Raw genomic sequence first — 19,136 nt, forward strand, 5'->3', positions numbered from 1 at the left:
AGTGTATAGGATATAGAGCATATGAATAAGTCATTGCATGAAATTTTAGTTTGTACTGAATTTGCTAGTGCTTTTTATGTAGCTGGTTGTAAAACTAGGCAAATATCTTGATGAATTGATGTACCCCTGGAAAGAATGTTCAAAGCACCTTATTTGTGTTTCTATTCTGTTTAGGTCCAATAAAGAATAGAGACAACTATACATTATTTTTATTATTGAGCCTGCAAAAACAAACAAACCCTAGATAGATAGATAGATAGATAGATAGATTATAATGCAGAGGCATTTACAATTATAGTTACGAGGCAGAGAGAGCAGGATGTGAATGGAAGTGAGCAGGACCTTTTCCTAACTTTTACCCATGCTATTGCTTGTTGCCCAGTGGCATTATGTTAATTTTTTCTTTTTATCTCACTACCATATTTCACTGGTTACTGAACATTTTTACTTTGTCAAATCTACCTCATATCGCTTTACCCCCTTCTTCCTGTTATCTCTGACATACTTTCCTGAGGGGAAAATATAATGTAATTCCCCAGTGCATAGATGTCTAACAGACATGTTGCTGAGGTCAGAAAGAACTGAGGTTTTGTATTATGATTGGATGCTGCTCTGTACAATTTTGGAGTATATGGGGTGCAGTCTGTGATTGAAAATGATAAATTAATGTTAGCAGTTAAAGAAGGATCTAAACTGGACATTTCCTAATTTTTAAAGATGGGTGTGGATGGATATTTCTTTTAAGCAGTTTAACAAACCTTTTCTGTGTGGGAGATTGTGCAAATAAATTATAAGGACATATTCACCTTACCTAATACTTTCTGATCTCTCATCAATGACATGCTACTGGGAAAAGGCACAACTGTTTAATGGTTACAAGTCCCAGGAGCCAATACACAATAGTGTATTGTATTACAGAAAGCACAATAATGTTATAGCAAATGTTTTTTGTACACATACTTCCACCAAAAAGACCAGCTGAAACTAATAAAATGGACATTATTTTGCAGCAGCTGGACACTTCTGGGACCATGTATTTTTTAAAAATATTTTAACTATATTCCAAGATTAATCTTAATAAAGTTGCATTTATAAATGGAGCTCCTTTCTTAAAGAGATAGCCACAGTGCTGCTTTCCACTACCTACCTTGTCTTTAGCCCAAAAAATGTAAATAAAGGTTGATAAGCAATTGAAAGGAAATGGTTACAGCTACATACACAGATCTAGAAAGATATGAGGTGTAGCAGTGATTATTTTTGTTTTCTTGGCGGAGTGCAGTCCAATATTAAGTACACATGAGAGTTTTTTCCCTTAAAATTCAAGCATGAGAGTAACTTCTAAAAAGAATTACTTATACTGGAACAACATACTGACTATACCAGTAACATCTCTACCACTATCTTACATTTCTCATGAATAAACATAATTTTGCTTCTTTGCTATTGCCTATATAATTCTATTACAAATACTTGAACACAAAAAATATATTACTCTAATTTGTTAACTTGCAATACAACTATTTTAGCTACTTTTCTTGTGTATAGATTTGTTTTGAACAGCTTTCCTGCCTGTGATTAACAACTTATGTGACTTTGCCTCCAGCTAGAATGAAATTAATGGCAAATTATTGAAAGAGTGTTGGTTATGCTTGCTGTATAAAAGTTGATTTAAAGTTACACGATTTATATAGCAATGCTTCTTTACAACGCACTATTCAAGATATGCCTGTATTCAGTGGTGGTTGTGGATGATGCAAAAGTAACTATAGGGCAATGTGACTGAAAGGAACATGCTGCGCAGGAAGAGGGTATTGTTTTAACCTCACTGGTACTCGGTGTTTATCAATGTCAAAAAAAACAGGAGTACTTGTGGCACCTTAGAGACTAACAAATTTATTAGAGCATAAGCTTTCGTGGGCTACAGCTCACTTGGGGTTACAGCTTATGCTCTAATAAATTTGTTAGTCTCTAAGATGCCACAAGAACTCCTGTTTTTTTTGCGGATACAGACTAACACGGCTGCTACTCTGAAACCTATCAATGTCAAGTTACTATCAGCTCAGGCCCTTGTGCTCTTTATCGCTCTACCCCACTACCTTTACCAGTGTGATACATTCATTCCCTTGCTGCCCGTGTACACTATATTCAATCACACTCAGAAGAGCAGGGGGTAGTTTTACAGCCACAGCAAGGTGGCTGAGGTGGAGGAGCAGAGTGCTCCAATGCGGTAGGCGCTCCAAGACGCAATTCTGGTTGATGCAACATGGTCCAGCAGTAGCACTAGCACTACGGGCGAGGGGGACAGCAGGGCGCCCCCTACTACACGCATCTCAAAGGACGTAGCTGCGCAAAGGCGAGGGTCTGGCGGGACAGCGGCTTGTGCTAGCGCTGCTCCGTTAGGGCTGCTTTGCAAAGGCGGGAGGGAGGGGGCTCCAGTGTGGGTGTGGGGTTATTATGGGAGCGACGGGCACGTAGCGCAAGCCAATAACTCAGTGCGGCCAGGCAGAGGGAGGCGGTGGCTAGCCGAGCTGTGCCCCCCCTCGCCCCCGGAGCTGGGCTGTGCTCGTGGGTGACTCGGCGCCTGCCGCGCTCGGCACTGTATATAAGGCGGGAGTCAGCGAGTGCCGGGCGCGCAGCACGAGGGCCGGGGCTGAGCAAGGCGCGCGGCGAAGCGGTGTGTAACCGTCTAGCAGGCGGGTGTTAGGGAGGGATGGGGCTGACGCTGAGGCTGCGGGTGCTGTGCGCGGGGCTGCTGTTAGCGGGGCTGCCGGCGGAGCTGGGCGCGCAGAGCGCCCCCGATGCAGCAGCGGTGCCCCGGGGCGGGCCGGGCGGCGAGTACGGGGTGAAGCTGTGCGGCCGGGAGTTCATCCGCGCCGTGATCTTCACCTGCGGCGGGTCCCGCTGGAAGCGATTGGCCCTGCAGGCGGGGGAGCCGCTGCCTGGCGCTGGTGAGTGACCGGGAGCGCGGGGGCTGGACCGGGCAGTGCCGGGGCGGGGGAGGACGGCGTGCGCCCCCTGTCGCCCCCGTCCGGCTGCAAACGGAGGGGCTGGCACGAGCGGGGCACTGCGCTGGGACCCGCTCCCCCTGGAGCCCGGCTCGAGGTGGGTGAGCGGACCGGGCTGGCGTCCGTCGTGGTGGTGGCGAGGTGTCCATCGTCCGGCTGGGGCTGGGCGGGGGCTGCTGATTGGACGGGGCAGAGTTAGGCGCTATCTCGGCTTTTCAGGCTTTTGAAAGCGAGAAACTACGTCGGCGCCCTTCCCCCCTTTTCCTCTGCCCGGCTACGGACGATGTCTCTGTCCCTCGTTCTGGGGGAGCCTGGTGCTCCTGCTGCGCCCCTTGGCCCGGGGACCAGCGGAACCCGACCCGTACGCGCGACGAAGGTTAAGACACTAACCTGGGCCGTGGCAGTCCCTGCTCCCGCGCAGCCTTCGTGCGGGACCTCGGCGAGTCCCTGTGCGCCTCGGTTCCCGCTCCCTTAACTGCGGCCATTCGCGCACGGGGCTGCCCCGGGGTAACGTCATTAACATCCGCGTGTGCTCAGGTGCTACCCTAATGGACGCCATACAAGTACCTAAGAGGGAGAGATACCTTGTTAGTCCATTTAACAGCTAGGCTCCGGCCACCGGCGAAAGTGGCACGGTTCTCAATAAGTTTCGCTGCTACTCGTAGGCAAGGGCAGAGAGAACTGATCTTTCTGCCCAAGAAGGTTGGCTGACTTTCAAGCAACACCCTGGGGAAACAAAGGGCTGCTGTACACCTACAACTTAGGTTGACCTAGCTCTGTTGCTCAAAAGGGCAAAAAATTCACACCCTCACGGGATGTAGTGAAGCCTATCTTAGCCCTGCTATGGACACTGCTATGCTGACAGAATTCTTCTGTTGACCTAGTTTCTGCCTTTCCGAGGGCAGTGGGGTCAGGCTTCAGCCCTTTGGTGGCAGGTTCCAGCAACGGGGCTCTAGGCTCTGTCCCTGGGCCCTGTCCCCTGGCATGGGACTTCAGGCTCAGTTCCCTGACTGCATAGTGACACGCTCTAGGCCCAAGCTCCCTCCCCCCATCACTTCTGGCCCTCTGCCACCTCCTTCAGTGCCCCATCGCCCCTAGTGCCTCTGTACCCACCTCCCCATCCAGGGCTTAATTTGTCCCCAGGCTTGCCAGGGCTGAGTTAATCTGCAGTGGAAAGTGATATTTGTACGTTTGTTAGTATCACCTTTCACAGCACACAGAGGAGATAGCAAGTCTTAAAAAAGGGAAAAGAGAAAAGAACATTCAAAGCACCTTATTTATGTTTCTATGCTGTTTAGGTACAATAAAGAAGAGACAACTGTACATTATTTTTATTATTGAGCCTGCAAAAAAAAATCTAGATAGGTAGATTACAATGATTTGGACATGTATATATGCATATTTATTTGTTTTTCCTAACGTTAAGTATTTTAGGGAAAATTGTCAGAGGCGCCATCAGCAATAGTTGATGGCCGCACTCTGAGGCCACCAAAAAATTTTGAGAACCTGTGTCATAAAAGGTGTATTTGCGTGAACAACAGTGGAAGTGTTTAATCTTTAAGACATGTTAAAATGATTCCTATTGTGTAATCAGAAGTCAGAAATAACAACTGATTCTAAAGCACTTCCTAAGACTTCTGGATTAGTCAACCTGTACTGAATTTATTGTTAGTGTTTAGGAGTTTTAACAACTAACTGTTGAATGAAGTACACATTAATGGCCATGTCTCTGTAGTCACATTATTTCCTGTTTTTTTTATTTTATTGTATTATAGCAGTACCCAGAACCCCCATACATGGATCAAAATCCCATTGTGCAAGGCACTGCAGAAACATAACTCAAAGACTGTCCCTACTCCTAAAGAGTTTACAATGTAGCTTTTAGATTATTAATCCAGCTAAGAGATTGTCCTGCATACAGAAAAACTGTTATAGTTCATAACTATTCATCAGTTTGCTGCATACACAAAGGCTTTGTTTCTGATACTAAGTTTGTACATGTATATCACATAATTGATAAACCACATTTAAAGCATTGTTTTAACAATGAAAAAAACCCTATTACCATAATATTTGCCACAGATGTACTAATCAGGGTGTGCTATCTTTGGCCACTGATTATTCTGACAGCCTGGTTTTACCAAGTGCCTATTGGAGCATGAAATACACTTTCTGAGCTGAAAAACCAAATAACATTACTCCACTGTCTTGGGGTCTTCCCACACTTATTGCAGCATTCCGCATGTCACAAATAGAGAAGTTCCTTTTTCTGTCTAAAAAATGTAACACTGCTGACTTAACTGAAGTGAAAGGTATAAGAGTAACAGGGTGAAATTGCTTGTTTTGGGAGGGCTGTTGAGTGGGGAGAGATAACTAGTAGTAGACTCAGAGACTTGAAGACTACTTTGTGGAGCTGAGAATTGGAAAGTGATCCCTTCTTTCAGTAGCACATTCTAGAACAAGTTATATTTGGCCCCATTCTTATTCAGCAGGATGTAATTAACTCTTATGGACTTCAACAGGGGTTACTGTGTTTTGTGGTGAGAGAACTTGGGTGTAAATCCACAAAAGGACTTGTGTGGTGCAAGGCTGAATATTGCAATGCTTAACTTTTTAGGCACTTAGCTACCCCGTGGAATCCTCAGACCCGGAGTTCAAGGCTGCCCAGAGGATTCAGGGGGCCTGGGGCAAAGCGGGGGAGCTGTGGCGCTTGTACTCACCCGGCGGCGGTCCGGGTCTTCGGCGGCATTTTGGCGGTGGGAGGCCCTTCAGTCACTCCGCGTCTTCGGCAGCACTGAAGGGCCCCCTACCACCGAAGACCCGGAGCAACTGAAGGGCCCCCACATTGCTGAAATGCCGCCAAAGACCCGGACCGCTGCTGGGCCAGGGCTTGCGGGGCATTTCAGTGGCAGGGGGGGCCTTCAGTTGCTCCACGTCTTCGGCAGCACTGAAGGGCCCCCCACAGCCGAAGACCCGGTTCGCTGCGGGGCCCAGGGCAAATTGCCCCATTTGTCCCTCCCTCTGGGCGGCCCTGCCGGAGTTAGACATCTAGGTTCTGTATACAATGCATGGAAAGAGGTTCACACCTGGGAATGGGATCCACAAAAACCAGCAGAGTGGTGGTGGGGAGCTGAAGAGTAGGGTGTGTCTGAAGCACCACCTCTTTCAAGGCGTTAGATGCCCAAGGTTGAGCTAGAGGAAGGCACTTAAGGTCCGCAACCAGAAACCCTGTTCTGATATCAGGCACCTAATCTGTTTCTCGCAAGGATAGTGGCAGTGCACATCTAACTCCACACACACACGGTTGGGGGTGGAGGGTGAGAGAAATAGGCCAACTCCCTTATAACCTTTAGCCCAGTGGTGAGGGCACCCTCCCAGATGTGATAGTTCCTGATTCTCCCTGAAGAGGAGGGATTTGGATGGGGGTTTCTCACCTCTTACGGGAGTGCCCTGACTAGTGGGGTCTGGAATAATCTGCTGTGGTGCTCTGTCAAGTTTTCCTATTGAAGCTATTTAATTTTGTATAAATAATTAAATATTGGACCAAAGAGTAAGAATGGCTCAGTAGTCCATTGGTGAGGGTACTCATCTGAGATGTGGTGAGTGCCCTCACCACCGGACTAAAGCGTGAGGCACATCTACACTGCTTGCCCCTGATCTCCCCACTATGTGTGTAGAGTTAGGTTTGCTTTGAGAACACTTACCTGATTGGGCCCTGCAGGTGAGATAGGCAAAGGACCCCACTGGGATTTAGGCATGAGATTGAGATGTGCACCTATCCAGAGGCAGAAACCATGGGGACTTTTACAGTCACTTCCAGAATTGGTGACACCTGAGCAGGCGTTGTGAGGATCTCAATGGTGCCTAAATTTTGGAGCTAGGTGCTTGAGTCCTTTTGAGGAACTGGACCTTGGTCCCTGTATAGTTACTCATTTCATCTTTTCTATTCCAGGTATGATAGCTTCCTCAAATTTGAATGCTATATTATTTGGTTACTTAGAGCTGGTCTTCATGAACATTTAGTTCACAGCAAGCTGGGGTGTGAATCTGCCACGGACTAACTATCCAGGTGGACCCTGATGCCATTCATTTCAAAGAGTCATCAGGGTCCACATGGACACTTAGTTTATAGCAGGCTAGTAGGGGGAAGATTTACATCGTAGCTTGCTGCAAACTAAATATTTGTGTAGACAAGCACTTATATGGATTAAGGATTGTATATTTTGTTTAGGTAAAATTCCTTTATCAAAATATATAATACAAAATAGATCAATATTTACAGCACAAAGTTAAAAAGATGTTCTGCAACACTAATAAGCTCCCCATTACTGTATACACTAGATCATATACAGGTATTTAAATGGATGGAGGAGGCTAGACTTGCTCTTCTATTTATTGGGTTAACTTTGAAAGATCTTTTTAAAGAAAATTGTCATGTAAAAGGGATTAATTGTAAATACTGATTGAATAACAAAATTATAGCTCGAAAAGATTTCCTTTGGAGAAATGCAACTTAAAGAATATTTTATTTACACTAGCCATTAAACTGTTACTGTAAAAATCAGTTCAAGACACCTACGTACTCTGAACTATAACCAGCATCATTAAAACAAGTGCTTAAGCAAATACTGAAATTTCTAATAAACTGGGGTGAAAGAGCAGCTCTGCAAATGTGTGCTTGCAACTATAAGAGCAGTTCCTTGTAAGAAAGTTGTACAGACTTAGGGCAGTCAATGCAATCCTCAAGCATCTGAAAGTTCCTTCTTGATAGTAAGCACCTAATTTATGCTGCTGTATTTGAAGTACTCAATATGTTTTTCCTATTTATCTGAGCAGCAGGGTAGAAATGGACATGTACTCTTGTAATAGCTGGATGGCTCAGGAAAATCAGATAATTTGATTTATCCTTGTGTTCTGAAATATAATCCATCAGAAACAGATCAAATCAAAGGAAAAGGTACTTTTTTTAAAAAAGGTGACAGCAGTACATGTACTAAGGCCATCTAGGAACCTTACACCTATAACTGTTTTATTTTCCTCATAGTCTCCTGCTTTGACCTCTCTCTTAGCTAGAGGCACAGCTATGCTTTCAACAGCAAGTCATCAGCATTCATGCCACACTAGCTCCTGTAAGATAAAAATTTAGGTAGATAAGGGTTTGCCTCAAAAATATGCCTTCTCACTCCAAACTTGGATGGATGCACTATCATCTAGTATTAGTGTCTCTGAATGGGATTGAGATGGAACTGATCTTGATGAACAGACTGCATCATGAGTGCTCATGGGCTCACAGCATTAATCCTTCAGTGTTCAGTGGACTTTGAGACATTCAATTTCATGGCAGCCATAGGAGCTTTTGTCTTGATCAACCCTTAAAAGCTAACAAACTCTACATGGTTCCCAAAACCTCTGAGGAAGAATAGTCATATTAACAGCCCATTATCAGTGGCTTGGAAGGACATTATAGTTGACGAGAAACTAAAGGTATGGTGCTTCCCCAAGTAGTGTGTTAAGTATGGGGGATAAGGTTCTATTTTGCACCTCTGAGAGGTACAATACAGAACCCTCAGCCTAGAGAAGTGGAGTGGGCAGGCTGAGGTGACTAAGCCACTTTTGTACTTTCCTGCTCCTGGCGATGCTTCAGGGGCTGGAGCAGCTCTGATGTTACTTAGCTGTAGGGGCTTGTTTAAGTTATGGCAGCCTCCCTTCGCTGCAGCACTGCCTAGAAGAGCCCAGACATGCTTCCTACACTAGGGCTTTGGAAGGGGTACTTACGTCTGTCTTATGCAGTCCCTGTGCTGGGGAAATCCTCTGTTGATGGGATACTGAGCTTTTAGGGCCCCATAATACCACTCTATCCCGTTTACCCCATGGAAAGAGGCTAAAGCAGGGGTGACAGTTCTTACCTAGGCAACAGAGGGTCCTGTGGCACCTTTGAGACTAACAGAAGTATTGGGAGCATAAGCTTTCGTGGGTAAGAACCTCACTTCTTGCATCTGAAGAAGTGAGGTTCTTACCCACGAAAGCTTATGCTCCCAATACTTCTGTTAGTCTCAAAGGTGCCACAGGACCCTCTGTTGCCTTTTACAGATTCAGACTAACACGGCTACCCCTCCAGTTCTTACCTAGTACACTTAGTTTTTTGTATATCACTCAGTTCTGGTTGGGAATACTCACAAGTTTAAATAAAAATTAACAAATTTTGTTGAAATGACTTGTCTTCAGAGGACTAAGTTCAAGACATGGATGAAGTTTAAAAACAACTCTGTTCATTTGAGGCAAAGCAGCATCTTTAACCCCTCCCCCCTCCCCAAAGGGCACTTTTCTGCCATGCTCCTAGTTCAATGCCAGAATTGATTTTGCTGAAGTTCTAAAGAAAAATGTTATTTGGGGCCCCAAGAGTAGATAAGAGAAACTGTAATACAAAAGGATTTTGCCTACCATCAAAGGAAGGGAAAATAGCGATTTCACATGGAATGGGTTTTACAGTCTAGGTTGGTTGTGCTTGTGACATCCCCAAACTGACTGTGCTTACACTTACATGAGGAAAACTTTTCATTGATAGATTGCATGAAACAGGTGGTTGCCTTGCTTTGTTCTTTTAGCCACCCACAGAAGTTCCCAAATTGTGGCCTGCACAAAGTTGGTGTGTAACTAAGCTGCTAGCCTTCCTTCTTTCCAGTTGAGAGAAACAGAGCAGATGGGAGGGAGAGATTGAAGAGCCAAAGCATTAGCTGAAAACATATAAATACTTTCCTAACATTACCTTATGTAAGCAACTGGTAGTGTCTGCAAATAAGGGACAGTGGTTCATGCAATCAAGAATAGTAGTCAATAAGAATTGAAAAGGTGGTCCACACAGTAGGAAGCTTACAAACCTCTAGGATAGTGCTTCTACATAGCAACATTGTTTGATAGTCATTTTGACATTTATACTCATCACACCTTACAATCATAGATGTATCAGTATGTTCTGTGTCTCCTAAAGCACCTGCCATGTTGCTTAGCGCAGTTAGGGAATGTTGAGTAACTAAATGAGTTTGGAATGGATTTGGAGGACAAACGCAAATAGGATGCTTGTGGATTCTTCTCCACAACTGAGGGAATCTACTTGCACACAAGATCAGATAGAAAGCTGTTCAATCTTGCAAGACTCAGAACTAAAACCAAGGCTCAGGAGGCCCTTATTTGACACCGCCTCTTTGCTGATGATGCAGCAGTGACAAGCCACACAGAAGCTAATCTCCAAAACCTTATGGACAGTTTTTCCAAAGCCTGCCAAGACTTACCCTAAGCCTAAAAAAGACAAACAATGTGCCATTATGGAGTTGAGGAAGCACCCTCCATCAAGATCAACAACTCTAAACTTGAAGTGGTGAATGAGTTCACATACCTGGGGTCCACTATCACAGTCAGCCTTTCACTTGAACCGGAATTCAATATCTGCACTGGAAAAGGTGCCACAACAATGTCTAGACTGGTGGTTCTCAAACTTTTGTACCGGTGACCCCTTTCACATAGCAAGCCTCTGAGTGCGACCCCCTGATAAATATATTTTAAAAAGTGTTTTTAATTTAACACCATTATAAATGCTGGATGCAAAGTGAGGATTGGGGTGGAGGCTGACAGCTCGTGACCTCCCCCTCCCCGATGTAATAACCTCGTGACCCTCTGAGGGGTCCCAACCCCCCAGTTTGAGAACCTCTGGTATAGACTGAGCAAGAGAGTATGTCAAAACAACAAACTGTTAGAACACACAGATCTTTGTGTGTTCTATCATGCATGTGTTATCAGCACACTTTTGTATGGGAGTGAGACATGGACCTTATACTCTCATCAGGAAAAGAGGCTCAACAGCTTTCAGATATGTTGCCTTCATCAAATCTTGGGCATTTCTTCGAGGGACAGAGTCAACAACACTGAGGTGCTCAAGCAGGCCAGCATACCCAGCATGCAAACACTCCTCAAACAGAGATGCCTCTGCTGGCTTGGGCATGTGTGCCAAATGAATGATGGGCGTAACCCAAAGAACATCCTCTATGGCGAATTAGCATCTGGAAAAATACCCAAAGAACGCCCAAAATTGTGTTTCAAGGATGTGTTCAAGTGAGAGCTCGAAGAAATGGATGTGGACAAACGGCAAGATCACACTCAAGACCACAGCCTTTGGAAACAAGAGCGTAAGAAAGGTCTCCGGAGTTACGAGAGGAAGCCGTCCAGCTTGGCAAAGGAGAAAAGAGCTTGCAGAAGGCAGAGCCCAAAGGGTCGAAACATCACTTTTAAATGTGACCGATGCAGCAGAGATTGTCTCTCTCAAATGGGTCTCTTCAGCCACAGCTGCGGCTGCCATAAAACCAACTAAGTAAATTCTTTACCTCTCCGGATGGATACCCATGGTCCTCTCAGGACTGAAGGATACCTACTACTGTAGGTCATAAAAGTGTTCCGGAGGGCACCTACTCAGTTGGACCATTGTTAAAGACCTCATCCCAGATGTTGCAAAAAAACTCTGGTACAACAAATTCTTGTAACCACGACTCAGTGCTTCTGTGGGGATACAAAGTATTGTACTTGCGTTGCAAGTTCAAGACAGTCCAATTAACTACCCAACACACACTTTGCTATAATAGATGATCCAGGCATAGGGTTAAGAGCACAGCTGTGGACCATCACCTTCTCTCAGCCAGTCAATCCCTAGGATAGCTTTTCTCAAACTGGGGTCCACGAGGGTACTCCAGGGGGTCCGTGGGTCCTGCTGATCAACTCAACTCTTTCCCCCTCCGTTTCAGCGCCTCGTGCACACCAAGGAACAGCTATTCAGCAGCATGTAGGAGGTGCTAGGAGGAGGGGGGAGCACTCAGGGGAGAGGGTGGAATCATGTCTGGGGCCACTAGTCCAGCTGATAAACTCCCCCCCCTCCCTCCCAGAGCTTTCTGTAGGCTGGGGAACAGCTGTTTAGTGGTGTGCAGGAGGCACTGGGAGGGAGAGGGGGGAGTGGGGATGGGGTGGAAAGAGGCATGGAAGAGGAGGGGGAAGGGTGCAGTGGGAGTAGGAAGAGGTGTGGCAGGGGTGGGGACTTGGGAAGGGGTGACGTGAGGGTGGGGCCTGGGGCTGAGTGGTGGGTTTGGGGGTCCATGAAAATTTTTAAATCAAAATGGGGGTCCTTGGATGGCTAAAGTTTGAGAACTGTTGTGCTAGGAAATTGCCTGCATCTCATAGCTGCTTAATTACTCTTTATAGATTAATAGCACACAGGTGGTGACTTCCCACCTAAAACTGCATGTAAACTGCATGGTGTCCTTGTGGAAAAAGGATGCCTTGTTAAGTGTGTCGCTTACAGCAGCCACACTGTTGTAGTTATGCTAAGGACATGTTTATTACAAAACTAGCCTGTTTAAAACAATAGTTAAATAAAAACAACCCTATCAGCCAGAGTAGTGGGAGTGCTGTTCTTGTTGTCTTGTGTTTAGGTAATGATTAAGGCTACGTTTTAGACACGGGTATTTTTAGTAAAAATCATGGACAGGTCACGGGCAGTAAACAAAAATTCACGGCATGACTTGTACTATACCCCTGACAATCTTGGGAGTGTTATGGCTGTGCGGGGAGGGGGTACCGTGGGTGCTGCAGGGAGGGGGGGCTGGCAAGCTCTCTATCCGGCTTCTTGGAAGCGGTGACATATCCCTCCATAAGCTCCTAGCTTCGCATGCTGCCAGCTCTGCAGCTCCCATTGGCCGGGAACCGCTGCCAATGGGAGCTGCGGGGCAGTGCCCAGGGGTGGAGGTAGGAGCTGAGGGAGGGACATGTTGCTGCTTCTGGGGAGCCCCCCCCCGCTGCAGCTAAGTGCTGCCTAGAACCCTCACCCCCTTCCATGTGTCAACCCCCTGGGTCCCTCCCACACCCCAACTCCTGCTGCTGCTTGGGGTGGGGCAGCAGTGGCTGGAGACTGCCCCAGTAGTGGCCGGTGCAACTAGCCCAGGGGCTGCCTGAGCAGGGGATTCCGTGACTTCTGTGATCTCCATGATAAACTCGCAGCCTTAATAATGATTCCTTTATTATTAGCTGAATGATTTTGATGCAACTTCTAACCATGACCTTCCGCCTTTAAGAACACTGTAATTACCCCTAATAACTTTGGAATTAAAAAAAAAAAACCCTTTATTTTTATTTTAACAGATTCTGCTCAAGCCACCAGTAACAAAGAACTGGAGAACTTGAAGTTGCAGTCATTCGTAGGTCCTGGAGTGGAGCAGCTGCAGAGAGCCAGTGTACCACTTGGACAGCTGACATTGAAGGATTTGTTTAGTTTATATGATTATAACGAGTACGTACCCATGTCAGATGACTTCAGTGAATATGTTCGCCAGGTTGAGGATGGTGCCTGGAAGAACAGAGGTGGAACAGGGCTTGCCAATCCCATGGGGTCAAACAGTTTTCCTTGGGCCAAGTATCCTAGAAGAAAACGAGACTTCTCAATGGGGGTGGCAGGAGTGTGCTGCAAATGGGGCTGTACCAAAGCTGAGATCAGTACACTATGCTGAGATTAAAATTGTGTTTCTGTATTTATTTTAGACATATGAACTCAATGTTAGTTGCAGTGATGCCTGATCAAGTACTGCATGTAGGGAGCAAAACAGTCTCAATAACATGGCAATTTTGTCTGCAAGCAGCTGTATATGTTACTGTTTTTTCTCTAAAAACTCACATTTATGGTAATTAGAACTTTGTTTTGCTGCAGTAACCTTTGCTCTGTGTTAGTAAACCTTTACTTTCTGTGTTTTAAGGCTTTGTCTTTAAAATTATAAGATGACTTTCACACCACCTCTTTGTAACACTTCAGGGAGAAACCTCAATGGTAATTAAAGTATGTTACACTATATAAATGCTATAGAGTTGTTTTTCCCCTTCCATTGGAAACAATACCTAGAGAATCCATTAAAGAGCTGAGACTGACCAATTCTAGCTGAAAGGGTGTGCTGTAACTTGAAACTCAAATAAAACCAAGTTGGCTGTTGCACCACTTAATGGAAGACCGTAAAGTATAACTGGCTTCTATGCCTCACTAACAGAAGTTAGTAAGAGGATCTAGTACAACATTCAGACCATCTCCGTCCAATTACAGAATTATTTCCTAAATACCACATTTTAAAACAAATTTTTCCTCATTCAGCTTAAACTTTCCTTTGACTTCTTTCCTACTTGTATATCTCTGTACTGCCCTGAATAATTAATCTCTGGTTGAAGAATTGACACAAGATAAACCTAGATTCCTTGAGATGTTATCTATTCCTCACTTGTTATTTAGCCAAGCTGTTCGATATTTAGCACCCTTAATCTATTTATACTTATTCTGTGAACGCCTTCCAATTTATCTACATTTCTAGAATACTGCAGTATTCAATTGTGTGCAATATTCCAGATGTACTGTTGAATTACTAACTACTGTTTCATTTGTCTTCCACTGTTACTTTTCTCTTAATGGTCGTGGTGTCCAGATTTTTTTCTTTATCCTCTTCAGATATACTAACTTACTTTCTTCTAATATTTGTAACCATTGGAGGTCCCTCTGAATTCTGGTATTTACAATGCATCTTCACTTATTGTAACTTTGAAATTAGTGTTATAAACCTCCTACTTCGAGACTAGTGAAAATGGCAGTGAGTAGTTGCCACTGTAAGTACCAGACCTAACACCAATTGCTGTAGCACTACACTTATTGAAGACTATTTATGATGACTGTTTGTTTAGTCTTTCAGCTAGTTAACAATCCATGTACATTGAACAATTAAATTTGATAATTTAAACAAATGCTTCACTAAATCAATAGTATATCTCCTACGTTCCCTCCATCCTCAAATTTTGTAGTTATTCCCATCAATTAGATTTTACTGATAGAGTGAAAACTCCACAGTATTTTAAAAAGAGGATGGGTAAAACAGCTGTTAAATGTGGATATTATCATCCTTTAGCTTTCATAACATTTACATTTCAATGGGATGGCAATTTATAGCACTAACTGTTAAATATGCTTTTCTTCTACTATACATAGCTGCAGTGAATGAGAGGTGCTCTAGGAAGGGTAACTGAGTGATAGTGTTGTGTGTTCACTGTAGCTCCCACTGCCTGTTAAGGGTGCATATTTTTTTTCCCATTCTAAACCCTGTTTCCTGTCACTCAATTAATTTTTCAAGTTTCGAGCTGAGTTTTTCTAGACTTAGCATCTAATAAAGGAGAAGGGGTAGAGTTTGAGGAGAAACGCCTCCCTTAATTTTGATTGGGAGCAAGGGGGGAGAAAATTCTTCCTCAATTTCACACTTAGCAGTTCTACTGCAGAAACAGCTATAGCAGAGAGCTGAAATTTGACAAGAAATTTGGTACAGGCTATTCTCTATAAGTGCTTTGAGAAAAATTATTCTAGTTTGATTAAATTATGATCATTTGAAAATTGCTCTGTATGTACCATCCATCTTGACAGAACATTTTCTCTGCTAAACTTGTAAAGAGAAAAACTGAGGAAAAGCTGCACTCTATATATCTACAAACAAGCAGAGTAAGTGACATACCTGTTCCTTGTTCCAGAACTGCCTTTCAGGTTTGTTGGTGCACATCCACCTAGGCACACAGGTGAGCTACCTTTCCTCTTTCTGCCAGCTCCTGCATCTCATGGTGTAAAGGTGTAATTCAGGTGGGCTAAGCTAACTCTTGGACCAAACCATTGGAATTTTCTGTTTGAACTTTCTTAACATTCAGGGTTGCAGACAGCCATATACATTAACATTATAGCCAGTGAAGATATGAAAAATAAAAGGAAATCTGTCTCACGATGAAATTTACCATAAGCATTAAGTGGAAAGAGACTTCCCAACACAAGCAAGGAATATTTACGGCTTAACCAAGGCAGGAGGTGCTGCAGTTTATCTTTCACTATTATCCTGGCACTTTGTGAATAGTCTTTGAAGGGTGAAAGTAAACCAACTGTAATGTAAGTACTGAATTGATTAAAATTCACTCACAAATTAATGAATACTATACATTATTGAATTTATCCTTTCCATGCACACACATTTGTTACAAGAGTGTGAGGCATTCTTACCAGGGTTCTCTCAGGATCAAGGATGACTAAGATACTGAGTATAATTCTACTTCACCTTTGTTTAAAACAATCTGTTAAGCAACTGATTTTTGTTGGGTTAGTTGAATGGTTGTTTAGACATGTTTCACTACAGATACATATTTACAAGTGATTGGGAATAGGTTACACACAGACAAGTCATTAAAGCTGAAGTGTTACGGTATTTTCCTCTTGAACATTTAACTTAAAATTGTAAATACATATTGAACGTTTAAAAAAAAACATGTCTGAAAGCCAGGAACTCAAAAGCAACTCTACACAAAAACACCACAAGTCAGATATTGAAAAGTGTGGAAATGCAGAGTTTGGAATAACCTAATCACTAACTCTTTGTCACTGGACAGTAGAGTAGTAATAACTTCATTTTCATATACACCAATTCAGAATTACAGGAAATCTTATAATAAAAAATATTGAAGTAATTCAAATCAAAATGTTTCAGATTAGAGTCCATTCTCTGCTTATTTTAACAGCCTGACCATGTCCCTTTAAAATTTTAGAACTAACATTCTGGTACTCCGACATACCAATTCTTATTGGGGTTTGTCATCTCCTACCATCTTACTTATCAATGTAAGAACAACTAAAGATAATTTCTTTATGCTATTACCACATTAGATGATTAAAATAGAATTTTTAAAATTAAGGTCAAGATTTAAAAAGGTAACTTAAGGGGTTAGAAGCCTAATTGTAGGTAGCCTGAGAGGCTGGGTGTTGAACACATTTGAAAGGCGAGCAAATAAGGTCTTGATTCAGGACAGCACATAAGCACACAGTTAACTTTAAGCACACGCTTAAGCACCTTTCCTGAATAGAGATGCTTTCTTGAAGTTGAAGTTTAGGCACACACATTTGAAAATCTTGGCAGCAATGTACTATTTTGTTACAGCATTTAGTTACTTTATACATTTCTTTGATCTTGGACAATTAAAATACTCAAATTTCATGTCTGTGTTCCGTTTTCTAGTCCATTTAACATTCAGGTTCTCATGTACTTGCAAAGTTGCTACAGTGCTTGGAATCCAAACACTGCAAGAAAATATTTATTTAAAACAAGCACTTTAATGGAAACATTTCTAAAGCTTGTGTTACAAAAGCTAAGTTTGGATCCAATATCTGAATATTCCTTTAATATCACTTTGTCTTGGCAGTTAGTTCACTTAGGCCTCATGTTGATCCTCTGCACAGAACTGAATTTCACCTTATGCAATCTATTTTGAGAATTCATGCATCTTCAAGTCTTGTCAGGCCATATATGCAACAAGGGAGAATTTATATTTAAGGCAGGGAATATAAAAGTTGAAGTAACTACATTAGCAAAGAAAAAAATATTTCAAATGGTATGGCATGCTCAGTGCACATAATTAGTTTGCATACGCTACTTTACCTTAAATCACCGTACACTTTAAAGTAACTTTTTCAATTAGTATTTGTCCCAGTATGCCACCTCGTGGCTGGGGTTGGCACTGTGGGTAAACCCCACCTAATTTCCCCCTAACTGGGACAACATACATTCTCTACATACATTCTGGGCCAGGGAGCCAAAAGAAACAAACACATTTAAAAATAAGTATCTCATGGAAGGAAATTTTGTAACAAACAGTTCCAGAAGCCCTTACCTCAGGACCCGATTTACAAGCTCCTCGACTCAAAAGTCTCTGAGCCAAGCCTGCTCAGGATAGTCTTCTGGAACCTGGGACAGAGATCACCACCCATTTGCAAGCTGAATGGCTTCTAATTCCCCACTCTTTTGCTCAACTTCCTGTTTTTGTTTAAATAGATCAATCCTACGGCAGAGGAGGGAGCTTCCTTGATTATACTCAGGCTGTTCTGATTGTGAGCTCCTGGGCTGACCACTACAGTAGTAGTTCACTCCTTCCTTTCCTACCTTAGTTCCTCCTGTGCTGCTGACACAAACGGTAGTCCAGCTCCTCCACTGATTACAGGTGCTTGCTAGTTGTGGTACTTCATCCCAGCTGATGCCCGCACATTCAATATCCTCTGTCACTGTCTTCTACCAATTCTTCCTTGGCCATCCGTGCTTTCTCTTTCTTCCCTCAGGTATCCAATTCAGCGCTTGCTTAGCATGTCTCCCATCTTCCAGACTATGTACATGTCCCAACTACCTGAGCCTTCTTTCTTTGAAGATATTTTCTAGCATGTCCTGCTGCCAGCTCCCTTACTCTCACATTTGTTTTGTCTTTCCATGAAATGTGTAATATCCTCCTCAGCTGTCTGATAGGAGTCTCCAATCTCTTTTTGGCCTCTGTCATCATGCACACCCCTTCTCAATACTTTGACATCTAATTTTGATTGCCAAACACTATCTCATGTCTCTGATCCTGCTCTCAGGTAAACTTTATGTATTTTTTCTCCTTTTCACATTCCATCATAGCCGTACTGGCTCAAATAAATACTTAGGATACTTCTTATCTTCCCCTACAGTTATCAAGGGTAGTTGGTGGGAGGAGGTTGTTATAAAGCTATATGCAAAAACTAGAAGAAACTGATTTTTTTAAAATCATTTTAATACTTTTTGAAATATGTTGGTACAGTTATATTCATAGGGATATACAGTAATCGGTGTCTGAAAACTATGGAAGCGTTTCTTAGATACTGTGATTTGTCCAAACTCTCATTAGCTGCTAATTTCTCTGTTTTCTGATTAGGTCATAGCTTTATGAAAATTCATTCCTGTTGCTTATTACATGGACTGTTGGAACATGCTTAAGAATGAATTTTGAAGCTAAATATATTCACAATTAGTGGACCACAGACCAGTATTATATTTAGAAATAAAAACACATTTGTGTTTGTAAAGACTTTTTACAATATATACTCCATTTATATTAAAATGATTTTTCTTTAAATATAAAAATCTGAAAAGCAGTAGCTGTAATAAAAATTTCACTTTACTCTATAGCAGCAGTCATGTACGGGTAGGACAGAGCACTTTTTCACAACAAATCACAGCATTATAAATAACAAGAAAATGTGAC

The 19,136-nt window shown here is 43.1% G+C and overlaps 1 protein-coding gene across 1 annotated transcript; it reads left to right on the forward strand.

Moving 5' to 3' along the window:
• The first annotated feature begins 2,567 nt into the window (after positions 1-2,567).
• Positions 2,568-13,882, forward strand: LOC101934695 (relaxin-3-like). Its single transcript, XM_005296916.4, has 2 exons — positions 2,568-2,948; positions 13,182-13,882. The coding sequence occupies exons 1-2, from the start codon at positions 2,711-2,713 to the stop codon at positions 13,544-13,546; spliced, it is 603 nt and encodes a 200-aa protein (XP_005296973.2). The 5' UTR covers positions 2,568-2,710; the 3' UTR covers positions 13,547-13,882.
• Positions 13,883-19,136: the final 5,254 nt, after the last annotated feature.

This window comes from Chrysemys picta, chromosome 6, assembly GCF_011386835.1.
Source record: "Chrysemys picta bellii isolate R12L10 chromosome 6, ASM1138683v2, whole genome shotgun sequence".
NCBI lineage: Eukaryota > Metazoa > Chordata > Testudines > Emydidae > Chrysemys > Chrysemys picta.